Here is an 18,352-nt window from a genome sequence, read left to right on the forward strand (position 1 = left end):
TCCCCAGGCTGGCTAAATCCCTCCATCCCAGGCTACCCTGTCTCTTAAGACAGTTCCACCCTTCTCTCTCCTTCCAGGTTCCCTTTCCACATCCTTTGGGCCAGAATAGTAACAATCCCACCCTTATTAACCCTGGGAGACCACACTCTCTTCTCTTCTTTGGTTTCCCTATGCCCTAACCTCGCCTTCACAAATAATGCCTTTATTAAACTCTTCAAATTATTCTAATTTGAGTATATCACTTGCTTCTGGCTAGCACCATGACTTATATACCAAATATGATTTTAAGATGTTGAAATTGGGTGGTTTTGAGGATAGGATATTATTAACTAATATAAGAAATACAGAGAGATGAGTAAGTTCAATTATGGGAGGAAAGGAAACCAGATTTTGAATTCGCTGAAGTTGTGAATTATCCACAGACTGAGGCTGGCAGCAACTGCAAAAGCAGACCTGGTTTAATGCTGAAGATAGGAATCAATTTTTGGAAATTTGTAATAGTCAATCATTGCTCTATGAACTAGCATAATATAGAGGATTTATTGCATTTAAGATATGGCGCCAGAAAACTCTCTTTAAAATTATAAAAGTACTAGAACGTAAAAGGCTGTTCATTGTCATCTGGCTGAGCTCTCCCTTTATTGGGGTGGTTACTAAAGTTTGTAGTTAACTATCAAAGGGAACATTGTTATTTAATGGGTGCTGGTACTAGAATCTACAGCTCCTGATCCTCCATCATGCTTCTTCCCACAAAATGCAGCCATTACCTGTACGTAACTGGTTTCCACTAGTCAACAAGTACTGAGTACCTAGTCTGCATTCAGCCTTGTGCTGGTTGATGTGAGGAATAAAAGAGAAGTACGACAGTTTTCAAGCACTGCACAGTCTTAACTAACAATTCATACTACAAATCAGAGTACAAAAGAGACATTACTGCATAAGCTCAAAGAGAACAGGACATTTTGTATGACAAGAGCATTGTCATTCGGAATCAGCATTTGGAGTTTTTAGAGATTTCATGTGAAGTGTTGATGTAAGTGAGCAACTGAAAAGAATCGGTTAGCCCTGATTATTCTCACAGTAATAAATGATTATCTTATTTATAGTGTTTAAGCATATAAGTTTTAATAATGAAATATAACATGTAAGTATTACAATCTATATACCTATCTGTTCCTTCCTATAAAAAAGATCTTTCTAAATAACAGGTTAAATTAAAACACATTTCAGTAAATGAGAAAAATTAAGCTCTTATTACTGATTTATGTATGTGTATGTATTTATGTACATATTAGTATGTTATTTAGCTGTATTTGTGAATATGGATATAAGGGGCAATGACAGAGCGAAAATCTACACACTTATACATTGATCCTTAGAAATCACACATACTTTCCCTTCTATTTATTTTATAGTTGGGTATATACAACTCTAAACTATGCTAAGAACCTTCTTAACAAGAATTGTAACCAGAATGCTATCATTATTCTATTTTTACATTCTCAGCAGTATTTATCAATGGCTCAGAAATTGTCTGCTTAGACTCTTATAAGGAGAGAATTTCTTTAAGTCTGAAGAGTTATCTTCAATTTGGACATTCTTGCTGGGAGAAAAAGGTGATGTCTACATAGACAGTTAAAATGACCTCTGTTTGGTCTGGGAGGTAAGATCAGTAAGATAGAGAGAGAGAACATTCCGACAATGCTACAGTGGATTTCTCAGCAAAAACTTTACACACCAGGAGAAACTGAGATCATATATTCAAAGAGATGAAGAAAAAAAAAAACCCCTGCCAATCAAAAAGACTATCCCAGCAAGTCTATCCCTCAAAAATGGAGAGACAATGAGCAATTATAGGATAACAGATTAGATAACCTAGAAGAAATGGCTAAATTCCTACACACATACAACTTACCAAGAATGAATCAGAAAGAAATAGAAAATCTAACAGAACAATAAGGAGATTGAATCAGTAACAAAAAGTCTCCCATCAAAGAAAAGCACAAAAGCTGATGGCTTCACTGGTGAATTCTACTAAACATTTAAAGAAGACTTAATACTAAACCTTCTCAAACTCTTCCCAAAAAACTTCCAAATTCATTTAATAAGGCCAGAATTACCCTGATATCAAGCCAGACAAAACTACTACAAGAAAAGAAAATTACAGGCCACTATACCTAATGAACATAGATTTTAAAATCCTCAACAAAATATTACCAAACCAAATTCTACAGCACAATGAAAGGACTATACACCAAGATCAAGTGGGATTTATCCCTGAGATGCACGGATGGTTCAGCATATGTAAATCAATAAATGTGATTCACCACATTAGCAGAATGAAAGACAAAAACCTGATGATCATCTCAGTAGACACAGAACAAGTACCTGACATAATTCAACATGTTTTCATGATAAAAACTCCCAACAGAGTTGAAAATGAATAGGAATATAGTTCAGTAAAATAAAGGCAATATATGACAAACTCACAGCTAACATCATACTCAATGGTGAAAAGTTGAAAGCTTTTTCTCTAAGATCAGGAACATGATAAGGATGCTTAATCTCACCACTTCTGTTCAATACAGCATTAGAAGTTCTAGTCAGGGCAATTCGGCAAAAGAAAGAAATGAAGGCACCCAAATAGGAAAGAATGAAGTTAAATTGTCTCTGTTCGCAGACAACATGATCTCATTGAGGAAAACCCCACTGACTCTACCAAAAAACTGTTAGAACTAATAAATGAATTTCATAGAGCTATAAGATATAAAGTTAACATACAAAATTCAGTAGTGTTTCTATACACCAACAATAATCTATTCAAAAAAGAAATCACAATCCTATTCATAACAAAATAATTACTAAAGAATAAAATACTTAGCAATAAATTTAACTAGGGGGGTTAAAGATACATATTTTGAAAATTATAAAGGAATTGATGAAAGAAATTGGAGACACAAGGAAATGGGAAGACATTCTGTGTTCACAGATTTGGAATAATTAATATTATTAAAAAGTCCACACTACCAAAGCAATCTACAGATTAAAAGCAATCCTGATCATTTCTGTGTCATTTTTCACAGAAATAGAAAAAAGTCCTAAAATTCATACAAACCACAGAAGACCCTGAACATCCAAACAATCTTAAGCAAAAAGAAAACAAAGCTGGAGGCATCATATTACTTGACTTTAAACTCTTATTACAAAGCTATAGTAATAAAAACAGCATGGTATTGGCATCAAAGAGACAAGACCAATGAAATACAGACTCCAGAAATACATCCACACATTTATGGCCAATTGATTTTTTTTTATTTCAGCATATTACAGGGGTACAAATGTTTAGGTTAGATATGTTGCCTTTGCCCTGCCTGAGTCAGAGCTACAAGTGTGCCCATCCCCCAGACAGTGCTCACCGCACTCATTAGGTGTGAAATACCCATCCCCTTCCTCTCCACAAGTGGTATGTGTACACCATGGAGTTCTACTCAGCCACAAAAAACAATGGAGATCTAGCACCTCTTGTATTATCCTGGATACAGCTGGAGCCTATTCTACTAAGTAAAGTATCCCAAGAATGGAAAAACAAGCACCACATGTACTCACCATCAAATTGGTAGTAACTGATCAACACTTATGTGCACATATAGTGGTAACATTCATTGGGTGTCAGGCAGATGGGAGGGGGAGGTGAGGACAGGTATATTCACACCTAATGGGTGCAGTGCGCACTGTCTAGGGGATGGACATGCTTGAAGCTCTGGCTCGGGCTGGACAACCTAAACGTTTGTATCCCCGTAGCATGCTGAAATTAAAAAAAAAAAATTTAAAAAGGAAAAAAGGATCTCCCTTCATTTTAAGGTTGAAACTAGTTTATTTTGTAAATTGTGATTTACAAGTGCTTCACAAATGTTCCACTTTTCCACCTATTATGCTTAAATTATATTAGACTTTGGCAGGTGGTGATGATTTTCAAAGTGTAAGCCAAAAATACAAACAAACACAAGATGTCCAATAAACAAATAATTTAAGAAGGAGAAACCTCAATAGAAGGGAAATTTTCCTTAAAGACCCTTACCCAGGAATCTGTTCTATACAAAATTCATACAGTTGAAGAGGTGGATCAAGTAAGCACGTTCCCCAGGATGTGAGCTGGGCCACAATCTCAAGCATGTTTAGGAACAGGCAGTTAATCTGAATGTGTGTCTATTGCCCAAGTCTTGGGCAATAGACAGTTGGGAAGACAATGAGTACCTGCAAATTATGGGTTCACCGAAGGCCTCAGCTGTGTGTGTGTGTGTGTTTACATACTGTGGGCGGAACAGAGAAGGGCTGTGGGCTGAATTCTGCCCGTGGACTGCCAGGCTCCAACGTCTATGCTAAGCAGACTAAGCTGAACGCTTCTTTCTCCATTTCACTTTGGGGAAATTTTTCATTCTTTGGGCCATGTATTTCTATACATTTCATTATCAACCCTTCACTTCATTTTCAATTTTATAAGAAGAATCGGAGAGTCAAACATCTCCTGAGTGAAGGTAAACATATTAATTGTAAGTTTGACCTCCTGGAAATTGGAAAAAAGAATCTCATCAAGTGCATCTTATCTTCTAAAGTTCTTCCACTCCTTTTACACAACACACAAGAAAAGATTTTGTGATATGTCAGTTGAATAGAGCAGGTCGCTGATGTAAATCAGGTGTAATCAAGATTGCCCAAGAAATATCGACATTCTAAACACTAAGAACTAAACTGCAAAGCAAAGGATTATCTTAGTTTCATTCTTCAGGTAAAAAAACAAAATGCCATTAACTAAATGTTGGTCTTATCTTGAAGTCTCTCCATGAACCACAGTTTTGACTTTGAGTTCACCCAAGCATATTAATGGGAGACAGGATGTCTGCACAATCCGGTTTAATTATCTGTTTCTCCTCACTATGGCATTCATCATTATGGGAAGGAAAGTCTGGCTCAGATGGCAGTCGTATCTTATACCAGTACTAGTATAACACCACAATTTCTGTTTACTCCCACAACCCATAATTGAAGCACTAAAATACACACATGTACAGTTGATGGACAAGAAATTCTACAACATGAAAATTCCTGATGAATATGAAAAGAATTTTTGATACTTGATTATGAAAAAAATAAAATTAATTTAATATGAAAAGAGTTTTTCCTTATGTGCTTAAACACTATGGATTTCAAAGGCCTATTTCTCCACTCATAGATTTTTAGATAGAATACCTCCCACTTTTTCTTTTCAGGATATTCAGAATTCTGACAGAATTTATGACAGAATTATGTGAGCAAAATCCTTGGAAGATTTTTCAAAGCTGGCCTACAATTACAATAAATAAGTATGCACATGAACAAAGATTGAAATGTAATTTTTTAAAAACACAAAATTATATTGGACAGCTTGTATTACAGGTGCTTTTTTTCATTTTGTAAAATTGTATTATGTTGGATGCAGTGTAAATCCAACGAAAATGGTTTAAAGCTCAGATACTTACTGTGGTTGGAAAATAACGACTAGTTTTGAATTTTTTCAGAGCCATAGAAGAGGTGTAGGTTCCCAAGAAGAGGATGAAAGACATGAGTGTGATATCAGGAACAAAATAACAGTTGTTCCCCACGAGCTTTCCTCCGTATTTCAAACACTCCTTCTTCGACAAAAAGGCCCAGTCCAAGGTATCATTATGGTACTGCAGAAGAAAAAACATTAAAATTTTTCTAGACAACACTGACATATCCAAAGCAGCTTTTGAAACTTGATGGCTACACAGAGATTATACTATGATGAGATGTTGATGGAACAACAGGTGAGGGGGGCCAGGAGGACAGAAGTTATTGAAAATTCAATGAGTACAATGCAATTTGTTAACTAGTTTGGGCTACAGCCGTACAATAACCCATTTGTTCCATGGAACAAACCACAAAGTCCTTCTTTCCTGTCTGCCTTTCTGAAAGTAAACCGAGACACATTAATAGGGCATTAAACGTGAGACTCTCTAAAACACCTTTGTTGTTCAGAAAGTACTTAATTTGGGAGTGCACGGCTTCTTATGCTTCCACCTGATGGCTCTATGGCTAATGCTCTAACATTTAGAGCAGGTTAACTACTCACTTACCATGCACTTTCTTAAATATACTATTTCTTTAATAAAGAACTAGAAACTGGTGATTTCAGGAATTAAACTATAAAACAGTGGACTGTCCCTGCTTTTTCAACTGCATTTTCTAATAAAGTATGGCTTTTTTCTTGCTGACTGCAGGTCAGCGTGATGAGCATCCATCGTTGGTATGTGCTGTGATGCCTTTAAGGCTACTGTGATGGGACATACACACACACTATGGCCTCGAGCACACAGGCTGGTTTTCGTGTATTGCTATCACAGTGAAGTGCTGTGCTTCTCTCCAGCAGCTCACTCTGTTCTGATCTTCCATTTTTCATACGCAGGAGCATCTTTTGCTAGCACAGTGGATCCAGAGCACCATACCCCCAGCACTCCTGAGTATTAATACTAGCTGCTCTCAGTTCACAGCTGGCTTCTTCTCTGGGGAACTGCCATTGGCCACACAAGAGCTACCTCGCCTGGAGTGACATGCCTCCTCATAGCCACTTACTGACCAACACTAACCGGGGGTATAAAACTAGCCCCCTTGTCCCAAGGTGGGAACACCACGATGGCACACTTCATGCCCCAAGGCCCCTCATGGGATCAGACTGAAGCTGAACTCCCCTAAGACCACACCCTTGGCTTTACTCCTTCCCTCTCCTACCTGCTTCTCTCACTCCCTTTTTATCGAGACCATTCTCTTCATGTAGCATGTACCCCAAATTCCTGCATCAGAATCTGCTTCTAAAACAGCCAACTTACTTGAATTACTGGTCAACCAAAAGTTCATGGCCTCTAAGCCTAAGGAACTTTGTATAAGATATTAAGAGTTTTGGGGAAGCTCAGGATAATTTTATCAGATTTCTCATCCCTCGTATTCAACAGTCCTAAAAGACAAGACATTCATTCTCTGCTTGAACATTTTGTGTGATGAGCAGTTTCCTAATCACTCATTCCCTTGCTTAACAAAATTTCTGCACAGATCTTTCTCATACTAATATTTAAGCATTCTTAAATACTTATCCTTTAACTGAATTTCTTTTGCTATATATACAGAGCTCTTTCTTGCATATTGTGACAATTATGGCTCTTTTATGGAGAAAGATGTTCAAAGTCTAAATAAACGCCAGTGTGTCTATGTGGAAGGGACTGACTGTCTCAGCTTAGAAACATTCTAAATACCCATAATTTCATTCCTCTGGGGTCCAAGGTTAATGGTGATGTCACATGCTAACAGGAGATATATTTGAAAACAGCTTGCAAATAAATGTGGAAATATAAATTTCTCCCATCCTTTGCAGGCAAGAGTTCTACCTCCCACCAAACACATCATCATCATCTTTTACTATTCAATGAATTCTCCTGATGTGAGTAACCTAGTCATAAAAGAAGAATCTTTGGCCATAAAGAGTTCATATTTTTATAGAGCTAAAAGGTAAAGTGCTTACATAAGTCGATAAAAAAAGCTCTAGATCTTTTCCTGAAATATTTTTTCTATAGTAGTGTCAGCTTCTAAATAGCGGAATTGCATAATTGTTCTTTTATCAGACTCTGCTTCTGAAAAGTGATTAATCTCTTTGTTTTCACTTTGCAGCCCCCCTACAGCTGAGTGTGGTTATATTTCCAAGGCAAAGACCTGTGCTGTAACAGGAATGACAGTCGTCCTGCAGTGTCCACAGGGGATTGCTTACAGGACTCCCCCACAGGTACCAAAATCTGTGGCTGCTCAAACTTTCTGATATAAAATGGCACAGTATTTGCATGCAACCTACCCATGTCCTTCCATATACTTTAAATCATCTCTAGATTACTTATAATGCCTAATATAAATGCTATGTAAACAGCTGTTATACTGTATTGTTTAGGGAATGACAAGAAACAAAAGTCTGTACATATTGAGTACAGACAAAACCATTCTTTTTTTTTCCAAATATTTCTGATCTGTAGTTGGCTGACTCCATAGTTATGGAAGCCATGGATACAGGGAGTCCACTGTAATCTCTTTCCATAATTTTAAAAACTCGAAGCAAGGGCATGCAACCTTTTCTCTTGCTTGCCACAGATATTTTTTTTAATAAACTAATTCTCACATTGAAAAAAAAAATCACATCTCATTTTGTTATATAGATGTTTTTAGCAAAATACATTTAAAGTTTAGAGGTTATAATAGGTAACAGATTTCTTTGTTTTCAAATCAGCAAAAATGTACCATGATTTCACTTCACTTTAATATCAACATAATTTCTTTTTTATAACTAAACTTCTCCAAAAAGGCAGGATGCATTAAAACAATCTCAGCAGGCAGTTTTATTGATTTTCTTACAGAGATTCAAGTTGAGGTGAGAACTATACAGATGTATATGAAACAACAGACTTATTTTCTTGCTTACATCAACTTAAAATGCCAATATTAGTATTTTGTAAGACTCACATGATTCTTTGTATCATTATACATAAAATTTAGCCTCCAAATGCCATCTAACACTAAGGACTTAAATCTAAAAACTTTAGGTGGCATGTATATATCTCAGCATATATTTCAAAACCAAGTTTCAAAACACTCCCATAAAACTTAAAGTCTAATAAACAATTCTATTTAAATATTACTGAAAAGACATCTATGTTATTGAGCTATCTATATTATTTGGATTATTTCGACATTATTATTCCATATAAGCTGATGCCAATGAAGGTCAACTCCATAAAATTTCCAGCAGCATCCCATATGATAAACCAACCCACAACCACTGCTACTGCCATTGTTCAAGTCACCATTGTCTCCTCTGGGCTTAAAACAAGGGACTCTTAACTCATTTTACTGCTACTGTCCTTTACCCCTTACAAGTGATTCTCACTTCTCTATCCTTTTGATCTTTATTTCCTATCCAAAATTCTATACATGGTGTTTAAATGTTGGACTGAACTTTAAGAACAAGACAAATGGAAACATAATCTCAGAGGTCTCCTCCGCCTGTTAGAATTCTCATAGCACATTATCTCTTTTCCTTATGATGCTTGTAATTTTTCATTACAATTATGTTGTAGCTCCCCTCAATGTTCAGTGTTGTGAGTTTGGAAACAGAGAGATGCGTCATGGGTCTGGAGACCTGGATCTAGAGAAAATGTCAAGTTTAGAGGCATCTAATTAGGAGTCTCCTGCAAAGATCTGACCATTGGAGTAATAAGACTTAATAAAATTACAAAGAAAAAATGTGATGTAAAAAGAAAGAAAAAGGGTGTTAAATGTCTAGGGTATGCACAATGGAAGTGACGATGCCACAAAAGACTGTGAAAAAGTCATCAGAGTGATGGGTAAAAGAAATACAATGAGCTGAGAAATGAGTGGGAGTGAATAAATTGCAACAGCAATTACAGGCTATTTTTTCAAGAAATAAAGTAGCAAAAGAATAGACTAGAACATGAGTACACTGCAAGGTCAAGGCTAGTTCATCAGGGTTGGTGAAGATTTTTGAGGTGACTGCAGTGGATGAGAAAGAAGCCAGTTACAAGGATGAAAAGGAAAAGAGAGTGATAGAAAAAACAAGAATAGAGAAAGGAAAGTGAGAGAGAGAGAAGGAGAGAACGGGGGAGATGGAGGTGGGGAGAGAGAGAGAGACTGACTAGGACTTAGGAACTGCTTGGACTAAGAATGGGTAAAAGCAAAAGATGATATGAGTATAGTGCCTGAGAACCAAAGGGACTGTGTATCACTAAAAATAAGAAAAAGGAAAAAGAATAAAATAAGACAGTAGCAGAGTCCAATTTAGGACACATTAGACACCAAAGAAATCTTAATTGGCTGGCTGAATCAAGTCTCTCATCAGGTTTCGAATATATAGCATATTCAAAGAAGATATGTACCAATTTATCACCTTTTTTGTCTGGAGGAAAAACTAAAGTAAAATAAACTTTCAATTTAGGGTTCCAGGTAAAATATAGGATGCCCAGTTACACGTGAATTTCAGCTAAGCAATGAATGATACTTTTAGTATAAGTATGTCATATGTAATATTTAGGATATACTTACTACTAAAAGATTATTTAATATTTATCTAAAATTCAGATGTAACATGCACTCTTTATTTTCATTTGCTAAATCTGGCGATGTTATTTCAATTGGATATAGGATATTTTGAGTAACAGTAGCATCTGGAAAACAGAAAAATATGGCTAAAAGAAAACAGAAAATGCACTGGGACCTCACTGAGTGGATGAACTCATATAACCTTTAGAGGGACAATAAAGATGAATCAAATATCAAAAATTGTTTTAAAGTTTCCTTAGAGAAATAAAATACGTTCACTTAAATATTAACTCATAATATAAGGTAGTAAAAGAAAGTATCTAACGGAGTGGTACAGAGATTAGAAGTTCAGAAGAGGGAGCAGTCAACTTCATTGAGTACAGAGAACACAAAACTTAAACTAAGCCCTGAAGGAGACCTATGAGGTCCTTGTAGAAGTCATATTGAAAAGGCAGCAAAAAGACGACGAACAAGACAGCAAAACTAAAAAGAAATGACAGCAAGAGTAACAAAGGCCAATGGATAAGGGAATACAAGTGACAAACTTTGGATATGTATTTTTTTTTTTTTTTGTATTGGCAGAAAGAAAGGGGTAGAGAAATAGACAGAAAGACACCATGAGCAAAGATGCTAATATGGGACATGCAAGTCTTCATTCACTTACCCAGCAAGTCCTTCGCTATTATAAAAACTTACTGAATGCCTACCACATGCATGATCCAACAGTGAGTACACCAGATGGGCTGAAGCAGATTATTTGAGTAAAGGGATAGTGAGAAAAATGATTTAAAGGAAATGGGACCAAGTTCCTGAAGATTTTAAGTGAAATAAATCTCATGAAAAGGAATTTCAATCTATTTTTTTAATCTTGTATTCAAGAGAATGACCGTGCTTAGACTGCATGAATTTGCTTGCAATTCTTGAAATTAGAGTGTATACTGAAAGATTTATTTTAAAATTGAAAATACCATGGCATCCTCCCCAAAGAAAAAAATGGGGTATATATGAGACAGGATGAGCAAAGTGTTGACAGTCCTTGAGGCTGGATGATGTTACATAGAACTTCATCATACTATTATTCTATTTTAGTGCATATTTGAAATTTTCCATAATATTTGTAAAAGTAGGAACATGTGATCTTCAAGGAGATTTAAAGATAAAATGATTTCTGCACTTGACTTTCTCAATGGGAGAGAAATCACAAGGATGCTACACACAAGAAGATTAACATGACATTCCATTTCCCATGAAAATGAATGTCAACTCCTAGAATCACCCTGAAGGTACATCATATCAAACCACTTTTGCTTCCATGTCTGAGTGTCAAGCAGAATTTATGTAACTATAATAGCTCTTAGTCCCATGATTAATAGCATTTCTGGGTAACATAATATAAAAAAATAATGAAAGGTTCTATACTACAGTAAGTCCTCACTTATCATCATCAATAGGTTCTTGGAAACTGTGATTTTAAGTGAAATGACATAAAGAAACCAATTTCACCATAGGCTAATTGATATAAACAAGAGTTAAGTTCCTAAAGCACGTTTCTGGTAAAAAAAAAAAAAAATCAACAAACTTCTAAATAAAGAGCAACACATTTCTAATATTAAATATTGAAATAAATGTGAGCTCTACATACATTTAAGAAAGATTAATAAAAGACAAGTAAGATAATTATTTGCCCACTTATTTCAGTTTAGGGTCATGGGTGGCCAAAGCCTAACCCAGTAGCTCAGGGTACAAGGTTGGACAAGACACCATTCCATCATAGGGTGAACTCACACACCCCCACACTCACTCTGGCTGGACAATTTAGACACACCAGTGACCCTAACATGCTGGTCCCTGGGGATGTGGGAGGAAACTGGAGTAGCAGAGAAAACCCAAGCACATGTGACAAGAACACACACACGCCACACAGACAGTAGCCCTGACCAGAAATCAAATCTCATCAATGTTATATATAATAAAACATTATTTAAAGACATGCTCTACTTGAGTTTTGACTGGTAAAATATATGCCTTTTTTTTTTTAATATAAATGAGGATGCTACTACAAAGAAAAGCCTCAATGCTAAGCAGCTGCTGTCCTCACTTAGGTCTCCCCCCCTCCATAGTAGGGAAAGCCAGATTTGCAGTAATTTGAAATCTTATCATATATAACAGACACTTGAGCTGCAGTTGTCTGCACTGTTGTAAAATATCAAAATGAATTGGTTGTTCCTCTTGTGATTAAGATTCTAGAAAGCTGTAAGAGATCATCACTCCCATCCTAACAACCAAACCAAGCTAGATAAGCCATAAAATCGTAGTTTTTAAAAACCCACCAGAGAGATAAGGATGCAAAGAAGCTTAAATGAATTAAATGCCAAAATGTTAGCAGCCTTTCATGGAAGAAAAGAGACCCGTGGCTGTTCCATTCCTGGAAGAACAGCGGGTGGAAGATAAATCCACTGCAGATGGAGGTAGGGAGACAGAAGTCAAATCTTCAATGAATTTTTAATGGCTGCATGCAAACTTGGGTGACAGATTAGAATTCAGAACAATCCTAGGCATAGACTCACCAAACTCTCACGATCTTTGGGCCAGTGCACAGGTGATACATGATAGGTAGGAGGTTGGACAGGAGAACTGAGAGAAATCCCCCTTACAGACATGGAGCTGCCCCTGAGCGCAAGAAAGCCACTTTCTTAAGACTGGCAGCAAGGAAGCACAGCTAAGAGAAAGCCCTGTTGAGACACTCAAGTCACTTCTTGAAAGGCTCAGGTATCTGCCCTCCGCAGGCTGGGGGGCAGGGTAGTTGGGCAAACAAAGACTTCCCAAGGCTCAGAAAGCTGGTGTATCAAACAAGATACAGAGTATTCCATGGGACTTCTGGGATGATGGGAATGTTCTATCTTGTTTGGATGGTGGTTCCATGGGGTATTCAACCATCAAAACTTATTTCAGTGAACACTTCAGAACCATGTATTTTAAGGTATGTCTCAATTAAAAAAAAAAAAAAAACAAGAACAAAAAGGATTCTAACATGAAAAACAAATACTGATCCTTTCAATCAGCTCCTCAGAAGAGACTGACATTAGATTCTGAAATCGGGTCCGTCCCTTTGAGAAGCTGGGAACTGGAAGCCAACAGATCGTAATGCTCATTCTTTAGATAGTCATTCAATGAGAATAAACTGTGGCTGGTCTCAAAGGTCGACAGGCCCCTTCTCGAGAATTTTGTTTGCAGGTTGAAGAGATATGCCCAGTGGGAAATGTATAGAAAAATTGGCAAAAGTGAGAGAAATAAAGATGATTCCAACAATACATGGAAAAAAAATTAAAAACCTGCCTTTTTACTTGAGGTATAGTTATTCTAGACTTCTAATCTCTGTTTAAATACTGCTATAATTCTTTTTCTTGCCTTTTCCGCTGAGACACACCCCGAGCACCAGGAAGAAGCAAGCTTGTCACCACACTAATGAAGCTGAAGGGGAAAGGCCTTCCTGCCTCCCACGGGATGTTCTCAGGGGCTGTGCCAGGGAGCCGCGCTGGCCTGGGGGCTGCGTGTCACTTTTCCTGTACTTTCTCTCCTCATCTAATTAAGGCTAAAGTGAAAGGAAAAAAATTAAGTCCTGATAACTGTATGTCCTAAGAAAGGCCCTGGGTAGCAGAGCATGGCCAAGCAGAGGACTCAGTCGCCTCTCAGAAATAGGGACTTCCAATTTCTTTCCTCCACCAACCATCTGAGTTACAGGGACAGCAAGGCCTAATGAAATGATAATAATGCCCAAATAGAATAATAATGGTGACTAACATTGGCTGAGAGATGGCTATGTGCCATTAGCCACCAAGCTAAGTTCTGCCTATCTATTAATTTGACACTTACAGTACCTTTGAGGCAAGTACTATTATCACCACCAACGTATAGATGGGAAACTGAGAAGGTTCCAGAGCCTGCTGAGGACTGGAGCTTTGCGTTTGAAACCAGGAAGTCTGACACAAGAACTCAATATCTGTAAGTCCCTCTATGTGGTTCACTAGGTTGCTTCCCTAAAGAATGGGAATAAGGCAGATTCTAGAGCTAGAAAGCCCTGAGTTCAAAGCCTGTTTTTACCATATACTGGTGATATGTCTTTGGGGAGGTTAGTTAACCTTTCTAAGCCTGTGTTTTAGCTATAAAAGAGGTAACATGTTACCCATAAAGTTATTATGAGAATTAAAAACAATTAATGTAAAGAACCTGGTAGGTACTCAATAAACGATAGTTATTATTGATGATAAATCATATTACTTCTTTAATCCTCACTGCTAAAGCATTTACATATATGGTATGTGAACACACAAAGCATACGTAAAGGTATTGATATGGATGGAAGAGGAGAAATGAAGGATAGAATGAAAGTTGTCCTTCACGATTACACACACACACACACACACACACACACACACACACACACACGTTTTTTTCCTAACTTCTTTCCCTAGATGTGCTGAACACAGCACTTACCATTTCAATTAAGGCATGCGATGGATACACACAGGAGGGGACCATTGTCCTGGAGTGCAGAGCACCCGTAGGAACTAAAAGGGTCAACCCTTCCATTTGCAAACACCGGAGCATCATGTACTAGAAATAGCACAGGTCTTGGAACCACCTAGACTTCAGTTCAAATCTTTATTTGACTAATTAATAGCTACGTGGCCAAGGGCAAAAAAGAATTATTTACCTCTGAAGTTCCAGTTTCTCTCATCTACAAAATAGAGATATTTAGGCCTGATAGTTTGTGTTGATGATTATATTTAAAATACATATTAAACTTTATAAGGATGACAATGTGTGTAAAGCACTGGTCTCTGGTAGACATGGTAGCTAAGTTGTGATCATTATTATGCGTCTGTGTCCTTTTTCATAGTCATACCGGAAGTCAACCAGAACTTCCACTTGTTTTCCATGAATCTTACTGTGACATCTTTTTGTAATTACATGTCAGTTATTGGAGTCTCTTCCAGGACTTGCCCAAAGATAGGGCTTAAAAATTCATTAGTTTTAAAGTCTTCTTCCTTAATTAGTTACAAAAATAATTAAGTTAGGAAACAATCTCTTTTTAAGTGGTGGAAGTAAGTGTTTCATTAATTTTTATTGCAAATTAACTTATATTTTATATTAATTAGATTTTTTACCTTAATAAGAATTTTAATTAAAATTCTTTAACATCTAGAAGGAAATATGTTTTCCTGTATTTTAGGCAAGTTCTTTTAAGTAACAGGCTGGCTCACTTTTTTAAAAGACTGAAAATTGAACCTTTTCTGTATGTATGTGGTAAAACATATATACCTATTTTTACATACAGACACTCAGTATCAAACACAAAAGAAATAGAGTGGTGAGGTTTGAGAAAAGTCAGAGAAAACTTTAACAGTAAGGAAAGAAGTCAAGAGAGCCACAGAAGAAGAAAACAAGAGAAGCAGGGTTCTGCAAGAGTTGCCCAGGAAAGATACAAAACATCATCTTTGAAAGGGATGTGTGGGCACTCGCTAAATAATATCTGCAGAAATGTTCTGGTCTCCTGAGAGATGGGCATTCTATCAGCACAAAGTATAATGGTTTCTGTCGTTATAATGGAAAGATTGATATTCTTTGGTAAGAATCCACATCCAGCAAAGAAGGAACACAATTGGAAGTCTGAAACAGCACTTTTCCCCATTTTTATCCAACAAAAAAGTCTCCTTCCAGTGTGTGACCTTCCATGCAAAACAGCTCATTTTTAAAGCTTAGTTCCAGTCCCTTAAAGATCCTTGGTCACAAGCCATGGGAAAGGACATCATGTGACAGAGGCACAGTCCTTTCTAAGCAGCAGGGGAAACGTTCTGCTACAATTACCCTTAGTGAAGAGAACACAGCACCATTGGGTGAGTCAGAATTCTTAACTGCACTAGAAACAGAGAGAGGATACCATGCTCTCATTTTTCAACTTGTCACATTTTTCCCTTGTGAAAATATTTCAAGGTTACAATTAATGGGACATAGCAGTTAAATTCCTAAGAAGGTTTTAAAAAAGCATGTTATAGAAGCAAATATTGGCTTCAGTTGTTTTGAAAAGGGGGGAAAAAAAAAGCTGTCTAGGGCAAAGGAAAGTATTTTTTTCCATCCTTCCCTATCAATGATTATTAAATACATGTTCACACCAGGATTGCTAAATGGTAGGAAACGTCATATTGTGCATATCACAGACAGAGTATGCAATATACAGTCAGTATGCAGGTGGTCTGAAATTTAAGTCACTTACCATGTCAGTAGAAGAAATAGTTGGCAAATCTTCTGGGGCCATCGTGGTTTCATTAGACATTGAGATATTAACTGCAAGCAAAAAATAATTTTTGACTATAAAAATAAAATAGAAACAACCTAAATGCATAATCAGGTATTTAAAAATGCAAGTCTAGGCATTAAAAATGTCTTAAATAATAGCATAAGGGCATAATGAAATTTTAATTATTATAATTGTGTTTACTTTTCACCTAGATAAAATAATCATAGATTTGGACATATCTGTTGTGCTCTAATCTGATAAGAAACAATGGAAAGTATTTAAGGAGATGGTATTAAAATTTGTTTCAGGTTTCAAAAAACCCAAACAAAATAAAATTTCCCTGTTTCTAAAATACACTCAATATATTCTGTCTAGTGGAAGAAATGACTGCTAACAATTGAGTACGTTGATCACTGGCTTCATGTAAAACCTCACAAATTGGAGCTTTCCTATATTAACTAATTTGTAACTTTTGGAAATTTGGACTATATATGAGGAAGTATATCTTTGTAAAATATGTGAAAACAAAAAAATTACTAAATAAGCATAAAAGTCGTGAATATTTAATCTAATTTCAAAAATTATTTTCATATAATTTGGTATCATTTATAGATTAAAGATGTCAGCTGCAGAAGAACCTAATTTATTTGTTAAAGCAACCCTCCTCTTAAAAATGTTTCATTAGTTTATTTAAGGGTCTGAAAATCAAAACATAGTATTTAAAAAATATTCTATAATTAAAACATAGATAAGCCCTTTATGTATTTTGCAAAGCTTTATGTATTAGAAGATAGTTACTCAGAGAATGTCCCTATAGAAATATTATATAATAATACTTATCAGGTTTTTGACTTTAGATCATATAATTGACTTAAGATCTGAATTGCTAACTACTGTTTGGCCCCCATTCCCTTCCCTCAAAGACCCTAGCCTGTCTTTTTAGTTTGTCATGTTTCAGGTCCTGTCTAAACCTTTAAAACAAAACATACAAATTTATCTGTTGGCTGAAATTTAGAATGTGAGCCCCATGAGGGAAGAACAGAAGTAGCATGTCTTGTTTCCTGCTTTTCCATGGCCATACGGGCCAACTGCTATTAGTCTGGCCCTTAACTAACAGGAACTCAAAGATATTTGTTTACTGTCAATAAAAGATGTTAAGAAAGACGGTATTTTTCATCATTAAAAATGAATGAGAGCAGATAAAGAAAAAAAACAAACTAAAAGAGAGAATATTTAGCTTGAGTCTTAGTTTTTTTGCTCAATTTTGAAATCCTAGGATCTTTGAAGGCTCTGGATTGTAAAACCATTTACCTAATGCTGCTGCTAAGGCTTTCCCATTTCAACAGTAAAACAAGCACACATGCTCATTGTATTTTTTTTTTTAATTTTCTGTTTCATTATAGATCACAGAGAGAATCAAAATAGGCTAAAGGATGCTTGGCCCAAACAATAAAACCAAATAAGAACCCATTCTCCATAGTAAGAAGGTGTTAGTGAATTATTATTAACAAAACCTAAGTTTATATTTCTATTTTGTTTGAAAAAAACTTAAAGTACGTTTTCTTATATTATTATACTTGTTCATTTAAAAACATCCTAGAACACGTGGTAGGCACACGTTTATACCCATTTTATATTGGGTGGGGCTTTGAAGCAAGGTATGCCTGGTTACTCGCCCAGGATCATAATCAGCCAGCAGCAGAACTGGCACCAAGACCTCGTTTAGCATTCCTCCTTCTCCTGCCCAGCACTGCTAATCAAGATCAGGATGATTTGTGTGGCTGCAGAATTCAAGGTGGGGTATCGTTCCCCAACGTTAGATGATGTGACTCTCAACTGTGATCTGAAACATCTGGTCTGTCTGAGCTTTTGAAGAAACACCGCATGTGTGAAATCCTAAGTACTACC

The 18,352-nt window shown here is 36.3% G+C and overlaps 1 protein-coding gene across 13 annotated transcripts in view; it reads right to left on the bottom strand.

Moving 5' to 3' along the window:
• SLC4A4 (solute carrier family 4 member 4) overlaps positions 1 to 18,352 on the bottom strand; it is a 427,648-nt gene that overhangs the window by 48,082 nt on the left and 361,214 nt on the right. For all 13 annotated transcript variants that reach the window (XM_012785922.3, XM_012785920.2, XM_012785923.2 and 10 more), the window contains 2 exons: positions 16,421 to 16,491; positions 5,517 to 5,708 (listed from right to left, as the gene is read on the bottom strand). In XM_012785922.3, the coding sequence (XP_012641376.1) occupies positions 5,517 to 5,708; positions 16,421 to 16,491 (263 nt within the window). The remainder of the gene's footprint in view (positions 1 to 5,516; positions 5,709 to 16,420; positions 16,492 to 18,352) is intronic.

The sequence above is a fragment of the Microcebus murinus genome, chromosome 26, assembly GCF_040939455.1.
Source record: "Microcebus murinus isolate Inina chromosome 26, M.murinus_Inina_mat1.0, whole genome shotgun sequence".
In the NCBI taxonomy this organism is placed as follows: Eukaryota; Metazoa; Chordata; class Mammalia; order Primates; family Cheirogaleidae; genus Microcebus; species Microcebus murinus.